At 43.7% G+C, this 21,792-nt stretch overlaps 1 protein-coding gene across 1 annotated transcript in view; it reads left to right on the forward strand.

Annotated features, from left to right (window-relative positions):
• The first annotated feature begins 3,354 nt into the window (after positions 1 to 3,354).
• Positions 3,355 to 21,792, forward strand: part of itga1 (integrin, alpha 1) — a 35,065-nt gene continuing 16,627 nt past the window's right edge. The window contains exons 1-8 of the mRNA XM_083670612.1: positions 3,355 to 3,646; positions 14,878 to 14,998; positions 17,337 to 17,449; positions 18,626 to 18,714; positions 19,548 to 19,662; positions 20,199 to 20,326; positions 20,877 to 21,025; positions 21,401 to 21,551. Of these exons, the coding sequence (XP_083526738.1) occupies positions 3,607 to 3,646; positions 14,878 to 14,998; positions 17,337 to 17,449; positions 18,626 to 18,714; positions 19,548 to 19,662; positions 20,199 to 20,326; positions 20,877 to 21,025; positions 21,401 to 21,551 (906 nt within the window). The 5' untranslated portion in view covers positions 3,355 to 3,606. The remainder of the gene's footprint in view (positions 3,647 to 14,877; positions 14,999 to 17,336; positions 17,450 to 18,625; positions 18,715 to 19,547; positions 19,663 to 20,198; positions 20,327 to 20,876; positions 21,026 to 21,400; positions 21,552 to 21,792) is intronic.

Genomic DNA, 21,792 nt, shown 5'->3' on the forward strand with positions numbered 1-21,792 from the left:
AGGCAAAGCAGGGTTTGGTACACAAAAAGGCAAAGTTATCCGAAAAGGGGTAGTCAAAAAGGCAAAGTTAAAAACACACTCAGAGATCAAAAACCAGGTATACTTATCACTAGGAAATGCTGGGACGTATGACACAAAGGTACAAAAGATGAACTGGCACAGAGACAGGGGAACACACAGACTAAATACACAGGGAAGGATGATGAGGAAGAGGTGAAGCCAATCAGGGCATGGCAGACAATCATACAGGTGGGAAACACACAAGGGCAGGTGGTGAAGTGTCTGAAACGAGAGACAAGGTGAGTAACACAAAAATAAACAGGAAACAATAAATGAACAACATGAAACAAAGACAAACATAAACTAAGAAACAGGACGAGACGTTACACACAGGAACAATGCTGCCTTGCTGTAACCTTCTGGGAAACATTGGTGTGAAAGTGCCCAGGGGAAAGAAACTGCTGTACAGTTTTGGTAGTCATTACTGTCAAAATGAGAGAACAACAAATTATCGGGGAAACATTTTCTGGTAGCCGATGCAAGTGGTTTAAATGAAAATACTGAGAGAAATCACATGTTATTCTGTTATCTGGTTATTCGTGAACTCAGTTACACAAGATCAGCAGCAATAATACAATTATGAAATGGCTTCCAACTTTTGACTTCCCTTCGCAACAATGCAATTTAGCCCTGTCAAGTCTGTCAACAGAGAGACTGCAGGGAAAACATGTTTCACAACAACAGAAGTAAACAGGCCATGTGGGAGAGTTTCTGATCTTGATGCTACAGCCCCTGCTTGATGCTACAGCCCCTGTCCCTTTCCCCAGTCAGTGTTGATTGAGGGGAAAGGCCACAGCACCCTGATGGCCTAGGGGCCAGGAGAGGAAAGGAGATAGGGTTGGGCCAAGTTCTAATTGGCCAAGATAAGGTTGAGTATCAAACCCAGAAAGTAACACATTGATTCACTGAATCACCTTGATTACCACAGCTGCCATGCCTTAAAAGTAGTCCTATGTATTTGGTTTCTAAGTTTGTACAGGAAAGGAAAAAACTGTCTCCAAGGTCTGTTTTATGTTCCTGTTGACTTCTCAGGCATAGCACTCAAAATAAAAGAGAAAGTATGAATCACTCTGTTTTATGTCCGACTTTGCAAACCATGTTCCCTGTGTAGAAGAATATGTCTCAACTACCTGAGCTGCAGAGTGTGTTGGTAGCCATGTACTATTTGCCTTTAAAGATAGTGGATTCAGCTAGGCTTTAAAACAACGGTCTGAGACACATGAAAGCGGAGACACTGACAGAGTAGACTTCTTACTGTCTTCTACATGACTAATTGGATTATCTTATTCAGAACTTCCTGCGCTGTATCTTACATCTTAGCCATTCGCATTAACAAGGGTTTATTGTTTTATGAGTTCCTAATTGACCTCTTCCGTAACAGGGTTGTATGATCAGCTCTCCATTGGGTACCAAGTGACAGCTTAAAAGCTTTTCTTTGGAAATGGGATAATTGGTTTTATGTATGTAATGTCTGAAAAAGAGCAGAATTTATCATTTGGGGTTATAAGGTCAAGCAAAAAAGTGCATAAAACACGCTATAGAGACCCAAACTAAAGAAGACCAAGTGATTCAAAGTATATTTGAAACTGATACAAATATCAACGTTTGAAGAAAAGAAGAAGAAAAGTATTGTTATTTCACTTGTACAATTGGAATCTGTATCTTTGGCTCATGAAGATACCACACAGTTGAGTGGTGAGTTTATCTATTAGATGTGATACCTTTACATACAGGACCCAGCCATGTGTGGACGTTACAGATTCCTTAGATGCTCAGAGTAAACATCATTCTAGATTCTGGATATCGTCTAAGGAGGGATTTATAGAGGCTTTGGGGCCGATTTGATGAACGATGACCCAGTGGGCAAATATTTGCTTGTTACTTTATGTTACACAAACATCTTCATCTTCTTAAGTTGTCTGTAGAATGCACTGCATCCACAGGACATGTCTCATTTCTGCAGTAACAGGCAATGACAGTGGGAAGTGGGTGGACTTGGGGGGGGAAAACATGAAAACTAATCAGCGAGATATCAGCCAGGCTGAAGACACAGGAAAGACTGCTGTAAACTGTCTCATTCTCAGGGAGTTCCTGTGATCCTGTGATACTGTGTGTGTGTGTGTGTGTGTGTGTGTGTGTGTGTGTGTGTGTGTCTGTGTCTGAGTTAACACATCTGCAATGTGTTAGCTCAGATGCAATGAGTCTCAGGTTTTTGGTCTTTTGTGTATGAAATGTTTAATCAACCATATCCATATATTTATGCCACTGAGTGATTGTCGAAATGGAGACAGGCAGGTATATACTGGGGGCATAACAGATTCAACTTTCCAAATGGAATCTGATGTCAATGTAAACAAGGCCATACCTCAAGTAACCAACATCCAGGAGGAAAAAGGCACAGTATTACGGGAAGGGGAAAACATGCAGGAAAAAACAACACAGAAGATAGAAGAACGTCAACAATGATTCATGGGTTATGGGTCAGCAATGCATTAGTGGAGACCAATCCACTTCTGCTGTGTTTGTTTGTCACTTATGTGATTTTGACTTTAGGAGGTAATCCCAATCCCATCTGTGAGCTCATGATGTTGTTCCCCTGTAAAACACTCACTAGGATTCCTCTGCTGGATACCTGGTACAATAACCAACAGTACGGTGCCAGAGAGAGTGTACATCGTATTATGCATGCTTTCCATAACTTCAGAAGCCAGGAGCACGACCCCACACCTCAGTGCATGAAGTGTAAATCCAGTTAATGTCATCTTGGTACTGCCCAGAAAAAAGGGGAATTGTTATTCATCCCAATTTTATTTTTTGATAAGGGATGGTAAGTGGCTGTTCTCAAAACTCTAACGACAGAGGTTTTAAAAGAAAAAGGTTTTAGAAGAGGAAGAATGTCTGAAGCTGGACAAATATGTTCAGTTTACCTGCTCTATCAATTGGATAGATCTCAATTGGATTTGCTCTGTGTGTGGCTATTATTTGACATTTGCAGCTAGTTTTGAGTAATTTAGCTGTATCTATTGATAATTTAGTTGCAGGGCACTGACAAGAGTGTACATTTCCATGGCAATTTGAGGTGGTTATTTAGCTCCGTCCACAATATTTCAAAGTATCTGACTATACACTCATTTCCAGACGTCTCTGCCACTGGTTTTATTTGCCTGGTAAGATTTTCCCATGGGTTGGCAAGCCAACTCCCACAAAGCCTTCAAGTCATCTGAGTAAACTCAACATAATTCCTCTGACTTCTCCTTGTCCCGTCCGTCCGCTCTACACACAGCAGACGATATGGAATAGTGATGTGTCGCACCAGAACAACAACGTCGTTTTAAAAACGACATTTTTATTTTATTTTTTACATTTTTTTAACGATTCACATACTTCAAACGCAGATGCAAGCATACAGGAAATGCCTTGTGAATTCTCAGAGTAGTTCAATCACCACTAACGCCTCTAGAGATTTCTGTCTTCAGTTGAATGTTGCGCGTCGGACGAGAAGGGTCGTAGAATCTGAGCTCCCACGGAGGGGACCACTATTCAAAGATGCTTGAGCGGATGCATTATTTCAAATTAACCACACTGGGTAAGTGAAGTTTCTCATATCTGCATGTTATTACCGGCAATTACAGGGTATCATGCGCGCACGCTTTCACCTTGTTGCAGGACCAGGTTCTCATGCGCATCACACAGAGGCACATAGACCGTGGTAATAGTGATGTGTATTATTAATGACTGTAAAAGCATCCATTAGGTGTGTAAGTGACTTTCCACTTGAATTTTCCCCCAATGCACCATAACATCATATTTTCTAATGCACCGGTTTTTAAAATCGCCTGTGTGACTTTGGTAGACTGTGATAGTGCAAAGAAATACAGTATAGGCTATTCATTTACCCACATGCTATTCATTCGAATATTTAACAATGTTAACCCACAGTAATTAAAGATAATTACTTCAGCTGTATTTAAGAGGGTGCCACGCCACCTATAACTTAGCACACAGACATGAAGTCATAAAGGAGCCTAATTGAGCACTTAGGGGTGCGTCCTGTGAGAAACAGTGAAAATGAGGAAATATGCAAATGTGCCCCTGGTTCTCATTAGCTGAGACACAGTTTGGTTTCAATTTCTATGAAAGCAGTTATGTTTTGCCTGTTGAAATTGCCTGTCTTGTCTTTTTCTGAGCTCAATCAGTTTACTATGATAACTGCTTGGGAAAATACCCTATCATTAATCATCTGAAGTGAATTACGTTCAGTTCCTGTGAAGTAGTTTACCATCAGAGCCTATGCAGGTGTGAGGTTTCTGACAGTGACGCTGTCAATTATCACTGAAATTGGATTTTCAGTATTTTCAGAAGACTATTTTATTTAATGTTAGCAATTTGGAGGACCACCTCATAGAGCTAACAGGGTTGTTTTTGCTGGAATATATTTCGAATGGATATGCTTGTTGGTATGAGGTAGTCATCTGATGGCTGAGCACTCAGTTATAGCTCCAGCAGTAGTGAATTAACTGGTCATGTTCCTATAGTTCAAAAAGGGGGGAAAGTATCAGCGACCTATTGGATGTGAAGCCGGGTCTGAAACACTCCTCTGTTTCTGTAAAGCTAATAGTCTGGGCCTCTCTCTGATTCTCAGATTCCTATGCTTACATGTGACGCTGGCTCGTGACCGTCATTAGAGAATTGAGTTAGAGATGCAGCTGGAGATAGAGGCTCACATAAGCAGCAATCACATCACACCAAGTCTCCCTGCTTAGTCCCAACCCCCCACCTCCAACCCCCGCCCACCCCCCGTCCTCCAGCCCCCGGTTCCCCGGCCCCTGGGTCACCAAACACCCAGCCTTAGTCCTCCACCTCTGGGCTGGTAGTCCAACCAGATGGGACACATCCATTCTACAGTAGTGGGAAAACATTTCCTAGAATGCACCCAGTTCCCTCCCCTCCTCCTTGAGAGAGTGAACTTTAGAGGCATTGTTTAGTGGTTACTGTCCTGCTCTTTCTGAGTGAGTATGGCCTCATTTGCCTCTGACCTGATGTTTATGAATGAGGGGGGCTGGGCTGGGCTCTGGCTGGGCTGGGTTGGGCAGGAGCCCTCTGGTTGGGACCATACTGAGAAATTCCATGTTATGCTAGGAGAGCTGCTCCTGCATGGCCCAGGGGCCCACATGTGGTTATTGTAGTGGCGGCATTTAAGCCTTGTAAATTCCTAACGGAGATGGGAGTACAGGTGTTTTTGGTTTGGGACTTGAGAGAGCTCATCTGGCTTTAATCAGTGTGTGTGTGGGACTCGGACAAATGAACTTACTATGGACACTTGGAAACACACACGCACACAGACGCACACGTGCGCACACACACACCCACACACACACGCCCACACACACACGCCCACAAATACACACACACACGCACGCACACGCACGCACACACACACACACACACACACACACACATGTTTGCAGACTTATGCAGCAAAGCTGGATACACTAAGCCCCTTAACATGCAGTTTACCAGAGGTGTTTTCTTGTCTCCTGACTGGAGGTGTTTGAATGGAGATGTTTTTGAACATTGCCTTTAGTGTTTGTAACACATCATGCAGAACATGCTCAAGAGACAGAGTGTGTTTGCATATGTTGTAGAGCGGATGTCTCTCATATGTTTATGGTTATTGTCGTTAATCAGTGTATGGGATGTGTCCCACTCATCCCATATGTGTGTGGTATGATGCTTATAAAGGATGCACACACATGCAGTCAAGGATTCAAGGTCTTAGATAAATACACAGTATATCACTTTCAAAGCGAATGTGTCTAAAAACCCTCAACGGTGCACACAGAGAACACGGAACAAGGGTGAATCCTTAGCATTCTTTAGAGGACTGGGATTTTTCCCTTCACCGTATATATCAGCTGGAGTACATGCAGTTTATCTCCCAGCTCAGATAAGTGTGCTTTTCCCTGCCGGGTGCTTTATGTATGGAATGTTGTAGCTGATTTGATTAAATGACTAATTCATTGGCTGTTTGAAGTGGAGGGAGGGCAGTTAGTCTTTAAACATTAGCACTAGGACAGAATGTATGAGTCAGAAGAGGAGACTCCCTGGACCCACAGTCTTAAACACTCTATTAATTGACATCTCTTTCATCCTCCATTTTAATCAACCAACTCGTTTGGTGATTATAATAACCAGCACTAATCTGATATATGTACTCCAAAGATCGGATCATATTGTTTCTATTTGTCCAATGAGCTCTGAAGATGTGGTTAGGGGGTCCAACAAAGGTATGGTGGTCCAGTGTTCTCCAACAACCACTCCTTCCTCCTGGCACAGGGAGTCTCCCCTCACTCGTAAATCCAGAGCATCTACTGGCAGAGGCACCAGATCTCCAACAGACCTCGCTCTGAACCGTCTCTCTCCATACTTGGAGACTAAAAAAAGACATTCCTCCTTAGATCTCTCTGGCCGACTGTCTTCTGTCAGCTCACATGAAACATTGTAAGCAAGAGCCTGTTTGTTGCAACAAGTGGGTGTTGTTCTCCAATCAGAAACCAGATATCTAGAAGGTTTTCTTTGAGATATTAAGTCAGTATGCTGACTCACACAGAGAGGACATTTGAGAATTGAAAAGACAGAGACAAAATATGACTTGACGTGACCCTATAAACAATCAATGTATAACATGTAAATAATGGGAGCAAAACATCAGGTAAAATAACCAAGACATGTATACAGTACTGTGTCTTATTTCTCGAAGCAAATATCCATGTCGTCTCAGAGATCAGCTTGTTGTATTATAAGCTCAAGAGCTCTGGAGAGTGATCATTCTCATTCAGAAAAATCACTAAGTGGAAGTGTTAGCTTCGCCATACAGAGCCACTGCCAGTCTATAAACAACACTTTTACAGGTACACCAAGACATAATTACAGGCTTGGGAAGCATCCAACTATAATACTCAAATACATGCACCCACTTAACGGGACAAATAATACATTCAAAACTATCAAAATATTTGTTCTGAATATAAAATAGGAGAGCTATGCCACTAGGAAAACATCAGCAGTAAAAAAAAATGTTTTCATGTATCACAATGATGACATACAATGTCAGTGATTGCCTAGAGACTCAAGAAAACTGCCAATTTCTTGTTACTCAGATGCCTGTGAAGTGGAGCAATAATTTGGAGTTGACTTGTTTTTGAAAGACATGCGCAGTGTTTCTGAACACATTCTAAATGCTTTGCATGTTTTGTAGGCCGATTACGAGCAGAGCTGTATCTGATGTGGCAGGAGCATAAGTTTCCATCAAGTTCACAACATGCATTACTGTTGGGTACAGTGGACAGGAACAGGAACACTGCTCACACCCCCCATTGTTTTTGGCCCAGAGCGAATGTTTAGTTCAGAATAGCAGTTACTCTAGGAGGTGCAGCTTGCTGATGTAAGGCCAATGCATGGACTATCATCTGACATCACCCTATTGTAGTCACAAGGGCCATACTACAGGATCACTACCCCCCCCCCCCACCTTGGCAGTGCATCAGAAACTCATGATATTCTAACCATCTAATTAAGCTTCTCTAAGCTGTATTTGTTGTTTGTTTGTTACAATGCATTCATGCATTAGTGTGATACTTTCAGCATTTCATGCATTATGGATGAGATGGTCTGGAAGCTGCTGAGATAGGGGTTTCATCATGGGGGAGGGGGGGTTTTGCATAAAGCTCAAAAACTCAGCTGAAAGGCTGTGAAGACTTGCACAGGAAGTCACACCTCTGAGTGTTTGGTTCAGAATCGCAGTTCCCGGTAGGTAGGGGACATAGTGTGCTGACAACGACCCTACTGTAGCCACAAGGGTCATGCAAAGTCATGCAACCAGGCAAAAGTCTGTCACTGTCTGGAAACATATAGAGAGACACATTGGCGTCATCCTGGTTTGAAGAGAACTCGTCATGCCCTTTCATTCCAGGCCAGTGCTGAACAGCGAAAAAAGAAAAGCATCATGGGTGATAAGTGTCTGTCTCTCTCATTCTGGATTTGCAGTTTCAGGCTCTCACACATCTGCCCTATTGGATAGCCTGAAACCCTACAGTTTCACCTTTTTGGATTCTCACAATGCGATTACTTTCCTAGTCACAGGCAGCGGGTGTGCATGAAATGTGGCACATACATGTATTTTGTCCCTCAGGTCAAGAACTTTTCACACGGGCTTGTTTGGGTTTTCCTCGGTGTCGTAGCTAGACCAAGAAAACAATGATTTCTATTTGAGTAGCATTGAAGTCTGCCCTGGGTTTGTTACCTCGTACTTTCTGGTAGTTGCTTTTGGGCTCCCGCTGCAGTTGACCATGTGTTGAAATAATCCCCATATAATGAAACATAATAGGGGGAAAAAAACCAAGTCTCCCGTAAAATGTTTTAAATAACAGGCGAAACCCTCTGTGGGCCTTGAGCAGGTGTGACAGCACATAGAGAGTCCACTCATGTTGTGACCCCAAAGCAGCGACCCTGCGACCTCAATCCCTAGGGTCAGGACTGGAGCCCCACCTCACATAAAAATCCTGGGAGTAGTGGAGACAGTCTACATGTGTTTAACACTTTACTGCTTGTTGTGATTCGCATCGGACTGTTACCTTTTCAAGACCATCCCACGGACCCGTAATGGTAATGGTAACCATATTGGGGAAATCGTTAAAGTCACACTTCTGAGGTTCAAGGAGAGATTGCGATTCACTTCATAGATAGCAGTAGAACAGTTTGTCTGGAGTGCTGGAGTATTTTTCCGTCATGTGACCAGGGCAGTATGCACTGCAGTTGTTGCGAGGCATCAGGAAAGCTCAGAGGAGGATGGAGAGGAGGGGGGAGAGTAGATTACATTATCTCCACTTTAACACAACAACATGAACAACAACAGTGGAGAGGCTAAAGAGGGAGAGGACACTGAGTAAAACAGGGCCTTTCTGTTCTCAAACAAGCTGCACTGAGGAGAGAAAGCTGTGCAAGGCTCTGGGGGACAAAAACTCAAATGTAACTACAAGTAATGGCTTAAGTAGATTAATTAATCGAATTTTTCCCTATTTCATTTGACAGGAATTGTGTAAAGGAGCTTGCTTACAACACTGGAAAAATAGGAAGTATTTTTGCAAGGTTGCTCTTTTGGTGTGTCTTGGTTATTTTAAAAGTGACATTAGACAGCACTGTCATGGGTCATTTCCTTGTTTTTTTTCCACCAGTGTACCAGACTCCCTATCAACACCCCAACAAAGCCCACATTGTGGGTAACACACACACACACACACACACACACACACACACACACACACACACACACACACACACACACATACACACACACATACACACACACACATGTTTGCAGACTTATGCAGCAAAGATGGATACACTAAGCCCCTTGGCATGCAGTTTACCAGATGTGTTTTCTTGTCTCCTGACTGGAGGTGTTGAGGGATTATTAATGGAGATGTTTTTGAACATTGCCTTTAGACACAGTGATTGTAACACATCATGCAGAACATGCTCAAGAGATGGAGTGTGTTTGCATATGTTGTAGAGCGGATGTCTCTCATATGTTTTCTTGACGTGTAGGTTATTGTCGTGCTTATAAAGGATGCGCACACATGCAGTCAAGGATTCAAGGTCTTAGATAAATACACAGTATATCACTTTCAAAGTGAATGTGTCTAAAAACCCTCAACGGTGGACACAGAGAACACGGAACAAGAGTAAACACCCATGATCTGAGGCTGTCAGCAGCCCCTGAGGGAGTGTGTGTGTGTGTGTGTGTGTGTGTGTGTGTGTGTGTGTGTGTGTGTGTGTGTGTGTTTGCGTATATGTATCCAGAGCAGAGCTGCATCATCTGTTCACCAGGCCTGCCCCAAGTAGACCCTCTCTTTCAGCACACAGCAGGCCAGGGGCCATCCATCAAACTGGCATCATACTGGGAGACATGTAGTCTGCATGGGGCACCTCGTTCACATTAAGCACAGCTACAGGAGGGCACTATGCGATGCACACAAATGTTTTTCTCCTCCATGACAAAACATTTGCTCCTGGACTGGGGAACCAACCTGTAAAGCCTGTGTATATTCTTATGTTCCGAATTGTGACCGATAGAACCCTAATATGTACAAGAGTAACACCACACAGTTCTTACACTTACTTTACATATTACATTTATTACATTGCTATTATACTGAACAAATAAACCAAATACATACTGTACACACACTTATCAGTCAAAGTGGAGGACAACACTGGAGTAAATCCCAGCACAACGACATGACATCGAACAGACATGATGATTGAGGTTTTTTTCCTGAGGGATAAAATTGCTGTATCTCCATGAAGAACATCCGTTTCCAATCCAGCTTTTGGAAGTGAGCTGGATAATGTCCTGAGCAGAGACCAGAGCTGCTGCCAGTGGGAAACTGGATTTCCTGGGCGGAACAATTACATGTGACACATTCCGGTTTGCCTCGGGAGATTTTGGGGTTTACTCTCTGCATGTGAGAAAGACCTGACATTTCCAGACTATGGGGTATAAATTGGGGGAGAATTTGCTCTATTATCTCTCTCTGTGTCTCTGTGCTCTGTAACATTAGAGTGTAGAACAGTCCACTACGATGTAGATCACTGGAGCAGAGAACAGAGAGAACCTTGTGAAACAGACCATAAAAATGTCACTATGTTGTAATAAGGTATGAAATCAAAGAACATTGTTAAAACTGTAAGAATATAATTGAATAGTAAGCAGGATAAGTAATGCATGTGTTTATTACATCGATATAGACTGTTATTACATGTTTATTACATATTTATAAAATGTTATCTGCTTGTGTCTGCTTTCGAAATCACAATGATGATCACAGTTCTCATTTCTCTCAGACAATGGGAGGCCCATTGCAACATTGTATGTATGGAGCTCAGATAACAAGCTTCTTTTGTTTTTATAGTGTACAACACATTGGAAACACACAGTGATATTGGAGGATGTGGTAGCCGATGGTAGCCTATACATGCGTGGTGTGTGTATGAAACAGACAATTGACTCACAAACGTTTTGCTCAAATTACACTTGTGATTATTTGCTTAGGCTTGGTCTATGGGGAAGATAAAGGAAGTGAACCCTTTGACCCCATGGTGTGTGTATTTTTGATCGCTACGTGAAATGTTTAATCTAACGCAGCAGCCCCTTGGTCCCAGCTGTGTGCAGCACACATGTTACCTTTAATGATCAAATGGTTGTGATCAGCACTTTTCCGCGGGTGTGGTTTGGAGTGGTGTGGGCGTGTGATACAGAACATGATTGGGCGTCTAGCTCCTCGTCGGGAGTGGGGGATTCTGGGATGAAAGCTTTGAGCCAGGGAGTATTTATGTCATTCCGTGGGCGGCTTGTATCTTTTTTGGGCCAATAAAATACACTGCCCCAGAGAATACATCTGGAAGCTCTGGTCCGGGATCGGATACAGCAGCTCTATGGACTGGACATCCATAGTAAATGAGTGGATGGATGGTGGTCCCAACTGACTTTGAGCCATTATAGCTGCCATTGTTGATTACGCTTAATCTACTGTGTCCTCTCCCGACATACATTCCAACCAACGCTTTGCCCCCCACGGGAATCATCTTGAATCATGTTTTCTTTCTCAATGCATATTAAGACACATCTGTGTTTAAGCACACCCACTCAAACACATGCCAATAATGTGGATTGAGATCTCGAGAATATGAAAAACAATGACTAAGCAAATAGATATATTATTATGAAATCGCACAAGTGCTCCGAGGCCACAGAGCAATGTGTTGTGTCGAAAATTGGGAACCCATGAGACCCATTCTCACAAATGAGAGTGAGAGAGAGAGAGAGAGAGAGAGAGAGAGAGAGAGAGAGAGAGAGCGAGAGAGAGCGAGAGAGAGAGAGAGAGGAAACCTAGGAGATTTAATAGATTAAGTGGGCCTCCTTGGAGCTGCTGGTCCATGCCAACATATGGAGCAGTCTCTCCTCCATCTCATTAGGCCAGTGTGCTGACGGACCAGAATCCTCCCTGACTGACCACCGCTGGGTGGGTCAAACACCAACCTTGCCTCAGAGGCTGATTTAGGATCAGTTTTTATCTCTGCTCACTTCTAGCCTGAACCATATTTACATATCAATGGCCTGAACCAGAGCCATAACTATAGCCTGTAATGCCTCAGTCACTGATTTAGGATCAGTTTTATCATGGTTCTCCACGAGCTTGAACTGTAGCCATAGCTCCGCAGACGCTGATTTAGGGTCAGTTTTTATCTTTGCTCACCACTATAGCCTGACCCAAAGCCGTAACTTTAGCCTGTACTGCCTCAGAGGATGATTTAGGATCACTTTTGTCATAGCTCTGCGCCAGCCTGAACTGAATTAGGAACAATGTCACCGAGGTTAGCTACCCCGCGGCTGTCAGATCTTGAGCTTCTACAGGTTCAGTTTTAACTGTCGTCAGGAGTGTCTGATCACAGAACCTGAACTGATCTGGCTTCAGTTTCACGGTGGTTAATAAATGCAGCTCACACCACAGGCCTGTTCTGATTTAAGCCAGGTTTTATTGTGGCTGACGGGTCATAAACGTGGCACTCAGAGGGTGTCAGTATATCACCGCACTTCAGAGGAAGGATGGAGTTCAGCCTTGAATGATGAAAGGTTTTAATGCTCTTGTTGTGCTTGTTAGAGGACCCAGGCTCCATACACACATTGCAAGGGCATCTCATATGGAGAATTCACCCTTGCGGTACTCCCTCTCACCTCTCAGTGCGAGCCAATAGAGGGAGAGTGTGGGCACGAGAGTGAAGGGCAGCGTGTCTCTCTCTCTCTACATCATCCCTGCTGGTGATCAATGGAAAAAGCTTCCTTGGCCGGCTGCCATTTTGAATCAGCGAAATGAGCAGTGTTATTGGGAGATGTGCGTAATCGGGTTAACAGAGAGGGATATCTGTATCTTGTCTGCGAGGAGGAGAGGGTTTAGGGTTACCCGGCTGGGTTTCCAGCCGATGACTGTGCACTTCTCTCTGGGACTATGAAGAGTGCTCATCATTAATCGAACAGAAATAACAAGGAGGCGTAACATGGCCAGAGCGGATGGACATCTGAGGAGTTTGATCATATGATACTATAAAGAGCTCTTTGTAGCCTTTCCAGCCTTATCATATTTTCAAACATGCAGAAATTAATTGAGTGTGTGTGTGTGTGTGTGTGTGTGTGTGTGTGTGTGTACGTGTGTGCAAGTGTGTACACTATAGCTGCTCTAGGCTATATCACCCTGTAACCAGCTACATGATGTATGTTGTGAGTGTATATTAGGTTAAGGGAGTTGTAATGACTTACTCTTTCCTCCTGTATCCAGACCATGGATATGAGACAGTCTATTCTGGGAGACACCTCAGGCTCCATTTGTGTCTGTCTGTTTACAGGCCCAATCGGAGATTGCAGACAAAGCTTGTACTGATTATCTGGCTCCCAAATCTACCCCCAAAGAAAACATGTGCTCCTTAAGAAAACACAGCCTGATGACCAGCCACGTCCACACCGATCTCAGAGACATATGGGCATTCAGACATAGACTGAGGTGGCCCAGCGAGAATGACTCATTTGATGTCAAAAGGACAATGGTATCCAAATGGTTGCCATGTACAGAAATGTGCAATTACCTCTTTAAAGAGGAGAGCTTGCGAATAAGAATTGTGAAGTTGGAGCAGCTTAATAAGATATCTGTCTAAAAAGGTTTACTTTGCAGCATACGGTATGCTGCACATGAGTTTTGTAGAGAAAGTGTTGGATATGGTCAGGCCTACATACATTGACCTCTGTCAGGACTGTTGCTGACTGCCTGCGTGTAAGACCAGAGTCTTGTCTGGTCTCATATACACTAGAGCCTCTGTCTCTCTGCAACACACACGTCACACACACACACCCGATCCATAGACTTCATCATGGGTGTGTTTCCAAGTGTAGATGACAATCTGTACAGTATGTTATTGTGACGTTTGGCTGTGGGAGGTTCATCATCATAGGCGGGTCTATATTCTGTATACTGTTGTCCTCTGTGTGTTTGGTGGTCTTTGTGTTTTGTCTCTGGTAGTAGCCCGCCCTGCTGTTGGCTCAGCTCCTCATCTAAGTGATCTGTTAATCCTCACATCTTGCTCAGAAAGCCAAGAATTTCAAATAAAATTAACTTTCAGGAATTCCGTGGCAGCGTAAAAATGAAAAGTGTCCTTGTAGCGGAAGCACAATGGGACGTTGAGCTCTACATTTAGCGCCTGAGTGATTGACAGTGTTCAGTAGCGGGATGGGGGCATGGGGAGTGAGGAGCTCATTGTCAGAGAGGTCAGAGGAGGCAAAGGGGCTTTGATGGACCAAACTTAACGTTTCATTATGAAATTCCTCTGGCTCCTCCGCAGGAATGACTCCATATACTGTGTGGATATCATGTTCATATTGCCGTCTTCGCAGTGCCTTCTCTGTTCCATTGGAATATGTTTGACATGAAATTCGGAAAAACTAAATTGCCCTGAAAGTGGAAAAGTAAATTGTTTATCATCCTGCATTTGTTTACGCGATGTATTCTTGCTTATGTGTCTCCCAAAACATGATGTGTAAATATTTATCTAGAATTACTTCCTTGTCAGTACTTCTCTGTAAATATAAAGTTCACTGACGAAAAAGAATGATTGAATGCATACAGTCTTTCTCATTAAAAGCATTGTGTTCAATTCATTCTTCATTTGAAAGTGTTTGCCCAGTAGTAATAACTGTGTTTGTCTTTCCAGTGTTGCTACCGTGTGTGCTGACGTTCAACGTGGATGAGAAGAATGCGATGTCGTTCAGCGGTCCGTTGGAGGACATGTTTGGCTACTCGGTGCAGCAGTTTGAGAACAGCGAAGGGAAATGGTGAGTCCAGCGTTATATCCACCCTGACACCTATGTATGTCTTCACACACGTACTGTACACTGGCCCTCACAGTGAATATCATCACAGCAGTGATATCTTGCAGTCCAATCAGACACCAGCCATCAATAATTTGATGTCCTGGTTTCACTGAACGTTTTCTCACACAGCTTAGAACATGCTGCTATACTGAGTTATATCGTGCCACATCGGTCCATAATATAATGTTGATTTTTCCGCTGTATCTGTACTAACCTCAATGAGTCTGTATGTGAGTAGGTCTACACTGGCTCATATAAAGAGACCCTCCACCCCCCAGCCTGTTAATGTGAAACTATCCACCCAGAGTGTCCACCTGCCCCGCCCATAAAGACACTGTGAAACCAAGCATCCGTCACCTCCCTCCTAATTGGTCAAGGAGCATACTTTTACACCCTAGTAAACTCTTGTCTCCCTCCCGTTACGAGGAAAGTACCCTCTCTCTCTGCCTGTCTCTCCGCCACTGGAGTCTCCCTACAGTGTTGTTACGGATGGGGGTAGCACCTCCCAGTGAGAGCCCTAAGTGTCTCCCTTCAGCCCTAAGTGTCTCCCTCCGGCCACCCACTGTGCTGTCTCACTCCCTCACTCTCTCACTCTCTCACTCTCTCACTCCCTCACTCTCTCACTCTCTCACTCCCTCACTCCCTCACTCTCTCACTCTCTCACTCCCTCACTCTCTCACTCCCTCACTCTCTCACTCTCTCACTCTCTCGCTCACTCATCATGGACTTATCAACTGCACCTGTGTTTAATTGCCACCTACGCTTTATCTGCCCTCACTCCCCTTCACTCCCCGCTCAGTCTTTGCCCCGTTTGTTCGATCACCTGAGAGAAGTAAGCCTTTGATATGTACGAGTTCGAGTTACGAGACGTAGTTCTCTTTCGTTATCTTTCGAGTTAAGTCCATTTTGTCTCCTGTTTATCTCCTGTTATCTCCTGTTTCCGTTTTGGAGACTTTGCTTTCTCCCGCTTTATTTATACGTTTGTGTTTGTATCCTGTGTTATCAAGAACCTACTTTTTTCAAGTAAAGAAACTTTTTTTGTGTCACTGCCTTTAGTCTGCCTCCTTATATGCACCACACCTGGGTCCACTCATCCACCATAAAACCTTACAAGTGTGAACTCTGAGACTATTCTCATCCTGCTGTAATGGTCTTATTAAACTCATATGGGATCAGTTACTGTAATCCAGTCACCCCTAATCAGCAGTGCCAGCTGTGACTAAAGATACTACAGCTTTCTGCTCTTGCAGACAGCATGTGAGGAAAGGCCTGATAGCACCACCATCGCAGTTGTTCTCAATAGAACACAGAGCTCTATAAAGGCTGTTGACAACTGATGATTTACAGAAACCTCCATTGAAGTCAGAGACAAGCGAGAGATGGGACGGGGGATTAACAGAGAGAGAGAGAGAGAGAGAGAGAGAGAGAGAGAGAGAGAGAGAGAGAGAGAGAGAGAGAGAGAGAGAGAGAGAGAGAGAGAGAGAGAGAGAGAGAGAGATCCTGAATGATGCCTAGGCTACTTTCACTGCACGCTTTTGACTGATCATTGACAGATGTCTCTCTGAATAGAGTTTACTCTCATTCACTCTATGAGACACCATGTTACTGTAGTGTAGCTGGGAGATGAGGGATGTCTCCCAGACCGCTGCTGTGATTCCATCGAGAGCCGAGAGCCTGAGCATGTTGTTCCTCGCGGCTCCCTCTTTAGTTCATCAGGGAACATTTGAAGAGAGGAATGTTAATAAGATACAGTGTTTACATGCTGGCAGATGACGAGCTCAGTTTAGCATCGTAGGCTATACACTACCCCAAATAGTTCTAAGAGAGAAGCAGCCGGACCGTGCAGAACAGAGCCCAGCGAACAAGCTGTATTATAAAGCACAGCATGGATCGGATCACTCAGAACGAGTAAACATCGTACGATCGCAGTGAATAAACAGTCATTTTTGAGATGTGTGATTTTTAAATGTTTAGAATATGATCTGCGAGCTTATTCTTTCAAGTAGTTTCAACTAAATGTACTTACTGGCCCCTGCTACTGTTAGTGCAAGGAAAACTCACCGTTGCACGTGTCGTGACGCTCATTAGCTGTAGCTCAAAGATGGTTCCTGGTACTGACGTTTTCAAACGTCATCTTATTCACTGCATTTTTAGTGAGAAAACTAACCAACTCCATTACATTTAGGGGATCCCCAATGGTTGCCTCAGTGTCACCAGGAATCCCATGTACTGTATCTTGTGAGAACCTTGTTGTAGGGTTTTAAAATAAACACTCTCCCCTGTTTTCTTGTCTCTACAGGGTCCTTATTGGCTCTCCTCTTGCTGGTCAGCCAGACAAACGGACTGGAGATGTCTACAAATGCCCTGTGGGCAAAGGCCCAAACCCCAGATGCATAAAACTGGAGCTGCCTGGTGAGAACCAGTTTACTGTGAATATGTATGTGTGTGTGTGTGTGTGTGTGCGCAAGTGCATGTGTGTGTGTGAGTGTGTGCACATGCATACATACACACTTGTCTGTGTGTGTGTGTGTGTGTGTGTGTGTGTGTGTGTGTGTGTGTGTGTGTGTGTGTGTGTGTGTCTGTGTCTGTGTGTGTCTATTTGTGTTCTCCATATACTCCATTCATTAGCTGCATCCCTAAGCTAAGGCTTAGCTCTGTTACAATGCATCACATTGTCTGTGTGTCTGGGGCTCCCTGGGAGTGTGCTGGACAGGACGTGAGGCACATCAGTACAGGAAGACAGAAAATAAACAGGATTTAATGTCTCCTCTACGCATAATTATATCATAATTAACTAGATAACCAAAATGACTCAAGTGCATGCTCTTCATGCATGCCTCCCCTGTGATCCTCAAAATACACACACACACACACACACACACACACACACACACACACACACACACACACACACACACACACACACACACACACACACACACACACACACACTCTGCCTCCACATACAAACACACTCCTCTGACAGGCAGTGGTAGAGTTAGAATCATTCCAGTTCCAAACAATGTTAGATTATGCAGTTTTAGAGGAATCGTTGTTAACAAGTGAATTATTTGTGAATCTTATCTATGTATTTGTTTTGATTTATGAGTGTGTCCTGGTAAAGGTTAAACGATAAGGGATATTTGCCCTGATGACCATCTTGTTATACAGTCGAGACAGACAATGGTCGTATTATTTAGCGACAAGACTGGTTTTATTCGGACTTGTGGACATGACATGAATTATGAGAGCATGATCCACGATTACTCATGAGACGTTTTTGAAGAATGCTGTTAGAGAAAAGCCATTTCATGAAACGCACACTGCTAACGACTGTATTAGTAAAGAGATCCCACATCTCTCATTGTTTGAGGTAGGGATGGTGAAGTTATGAACAATCCTATAAATAACTACAGTACATGTCAACTACAGTCAATAGTGCACATCGTTAAAACTGGGGTTTGGGGGATGGTGGGGTCTCTCTGCCTATGGGAAAATGCCTGGACAGAGGAATTTGACCAGCTGTTCTTTTCGTCCAGTTCTTTTTTCGTGCCTTTATTTATTTATTTATTCATATTTTCCCCCCAGAAAACACAACTATTCCCAACTTGCATGAAGTCAAGGAAAACATGACCATGGGAACGACGTTGGTGACAAACCCTAACGGAGGCTTTTTGGTAAGAAGACATGTGGGAACGTGAAGCAAAGGCAGCCATGCAGGCCTGTGTGGACTGTGGCGTTGTTACTATATGCAGAACAGGGGATTCTGGTGGAGGTAGAAGGTGTTTAATACCATTCCGTGTGCGTTTGATACCATTCCTCATTCCATTCCATGCATTACAATGGGCCCGTCCTCCGATTTCTGTCTCCACCAGCCTCTCTAGAACAACTGACATACACAGAGGACAAATGAATGAACTCGATTTAGTTCTAAAACTCCCAAATCCCTCAAGTAGAGAAGAAGAACTGGGTGTCCAGGGAAACACTATGACCATACTCTGGAAGATTTATAGTGTATAAATGACTTTATTTTCCAGATATTGTTTGTAATTACAATTCATAATGCCTAGCAGCCACTCTGTCACAGTCTCTCTCTCTCTGTACACTCTCTCTCTGTAGAAGAAAATAGTCTGAGGATTTATAATGATGGCATAAAAAGATCCTGTTTAATCTTGTGGTTGTGACCAGAACTTTCCTTCCCCTCTGCTTCCTCACTGGGCTGGTACCTTAGTCAGAGGGAACTGCTCATATAAGGGCTGGTCATTTCATCTCGTAGTCTTAGTGAGCCAGATATGGATGGATTCAGAACTTGAGAGAGTCAATCACTTAGAGGCAGAGGCAGAATCCAAATCTGGAAACTCATCACAGACCTGTGTGTGTGTGTGTGTGTGTGTGTGTGTGTGTGTGTGTGTGTGTGTGTGTGTGTGTGTGTGTGCGCGTGCGTGTTGCTTGTGCGTGTGTGTGTGTGTGTGTGTGTGTGCGTGTGCGCGCTCTGTCCTCCGTCCTCCAGGCCTGTGGCCCCCAGTATGGCTACATGTGTGGACAGCAACAGTACATCTCTGGGGTCTGCACCAACGTGAGCTCCTCCTTCAAGGTGCTCAACTCCATAGCGCCGGGGGTCCAAGGTACACAATGCACCATTCTCTCTCTCCATCCACCCCTCTCTGTCTCTTCATCCCTCGACCCTACCCTTAAGCCATGTAGCCACAGAGAGCATCACTCATATACACAAGAGCATTCCTCTTGGTGTAAACTAGTCCCTGGCCCCACTGCCATGCATGCCCAAGTTAGGACAGAGTTTAGAAGATCTGTCATCCTTGTCTTCCTCAGCACAGAGGAATCAGTGAGTCAAGGTAAACAAAGTCCTCACAGACACAGACACTCCTAGAAACACAGAGAATAGATGAGAGGGCTTCTCTGTTCTACACAGACACACACCCACGTACACATTTTGGAAAAAAGGATTAGAATTTGTGACTACGTATTACAATGTATTTCCCAGCACCAGGTTCTTTTTTAATTTAGCTTTGTGGTAGGCTAAACTGAAGCATACAATTTGACATACAGCGTAATGATTTTCAATTGATTTACAGTATGCAACTTGCCATTATATGACCAACTATTGGCTGCTACATTTTTTTAAATTACTTTTATTTTCCAGATTGCGCCAAAGAGCTGGACATCGTCATTGTGCTCGATGGCTCCAACAGCATCTATCCTTGGAAAACAATTGTGGAATTCCTCCTCAAGTTTCTCAAGAATATCGAAATTGGTCCCAAACTGTCCCAGGTGATTTGTTCTTTCAGTATCATCAACTAAACCTGGCACAACAAGGGGAGATTGACAATAACTATGATTAAAATAATAATAACATGATACAGGGTTGTCATTTTCCATTCACTGTCTTTTAATTACATGATCATCGATTCATTACAATCACGGTAGCCATTAAATCACTTCTCATACTGTTATTAAATTGATCTCTATTGAGTTAGTTTTATAAATAGATTCCTATTCCAATTCAGAATACCCCTGGGGAAGAGAACTCTGTGGTTTGGTTTCATGGGGAAATTACAGTTTTCCTCTATGTGGCACTGGAAAACTTTGTCCATTGAAGCTCACCATTTATAGATCATATATTCCATGGCTGGATAAGTATCCTTTATAAAGAAGATGACATCACGTTAGAATCCCCAGACTCCACCACATATCTCTACCAGACCATCTAGGAGTGGAGGAGTATGTTTATACAGGGAATGAAAGAGAGAGAAGGGGGGGAGCGAGGGATGAGTGGGCATGTGTTTGAGTGTCAGTCTTAACCTTGGTCTCTGTGTCCTAGGTGGGTATTGTGTCCTATGGAGAGAATGTGACCCACAGGTTCAACCTCAGCCAGTTTAGCAACACTGAAGACCTGTTGGCCCAAGTTGCAAAACTTCCTCAGCAAAGAGGTACCAAGACCATGACAGCCCTGGGAATCGAAACTGCAAGGTACTGTAACTAGTTAACCATCGGGGTCAGGACCAGTTTAGTCCCTGCTCAATTCTGGTCAATTTAACGTAAATTAATTAAACGTTAAGTTTAATCCACTTTGATGTAGTTGAATTCCTTTCCACTTAGTTAAGAATCTCCTTTTCTGTTTGCTTAAGCATGTCTAAACTCAAAGAATTTAATCTCTTAATGATTCATTTTGTTTAATGATTTGTTTGTTGGGAGCATTGAACCACACTCCTGCCTTTGCGGTGAACCTTGTGTGTAATCCTGTTTCCGTACCTCATGCTCACCATGACGCCACTGCTTATGACCTTTGAACTGTGTGACTGTCATAGAGAAGGCCTGTGTCTGAGCCCTCTCTTTCCCCATCAGGAAAGAGGCCTTCACTGTGGAGCGAGGGGCACGCCCTGGGGTCAAGAAGGTCATGGTGGTAGTCACGGATGGAGAGTCACATGACTCCTATAATCTCGCCAATACCACAGCAAAGTGTAACGAGGACAAGATTGAGAGGTTCAGTATCGCTGTGAGTAATACCATCTCCACACACACACACACACACACACACACACACATAATCCAAAAAAGGGAAACCAAGTTTCTTTTGGCTTGTGCCTGTGGGAGAATCCTTAATGGTTTTACAGAAGGTAGAACCCTACCAAGAACCCTACCAAGAACCCTTTTGGAACCCTTTTTCTAAGAGTTTACCTCAGCCATAATACTACATGTCTGCTCAGTGCACCCATAGATAGAGCTGTGACAGACAG

The sequence above is a fragment of the Argentina silus genome (assembly GCF_951799395.1).
Source record: "Argentina silus genome assembly, chromosome: 5".
Lineage (NCBI taxonomy): Eukaryota > Metazoa > Chordata > Actinopteri > Argentiniformes > Argentinidae > Argentina > Argentina silus.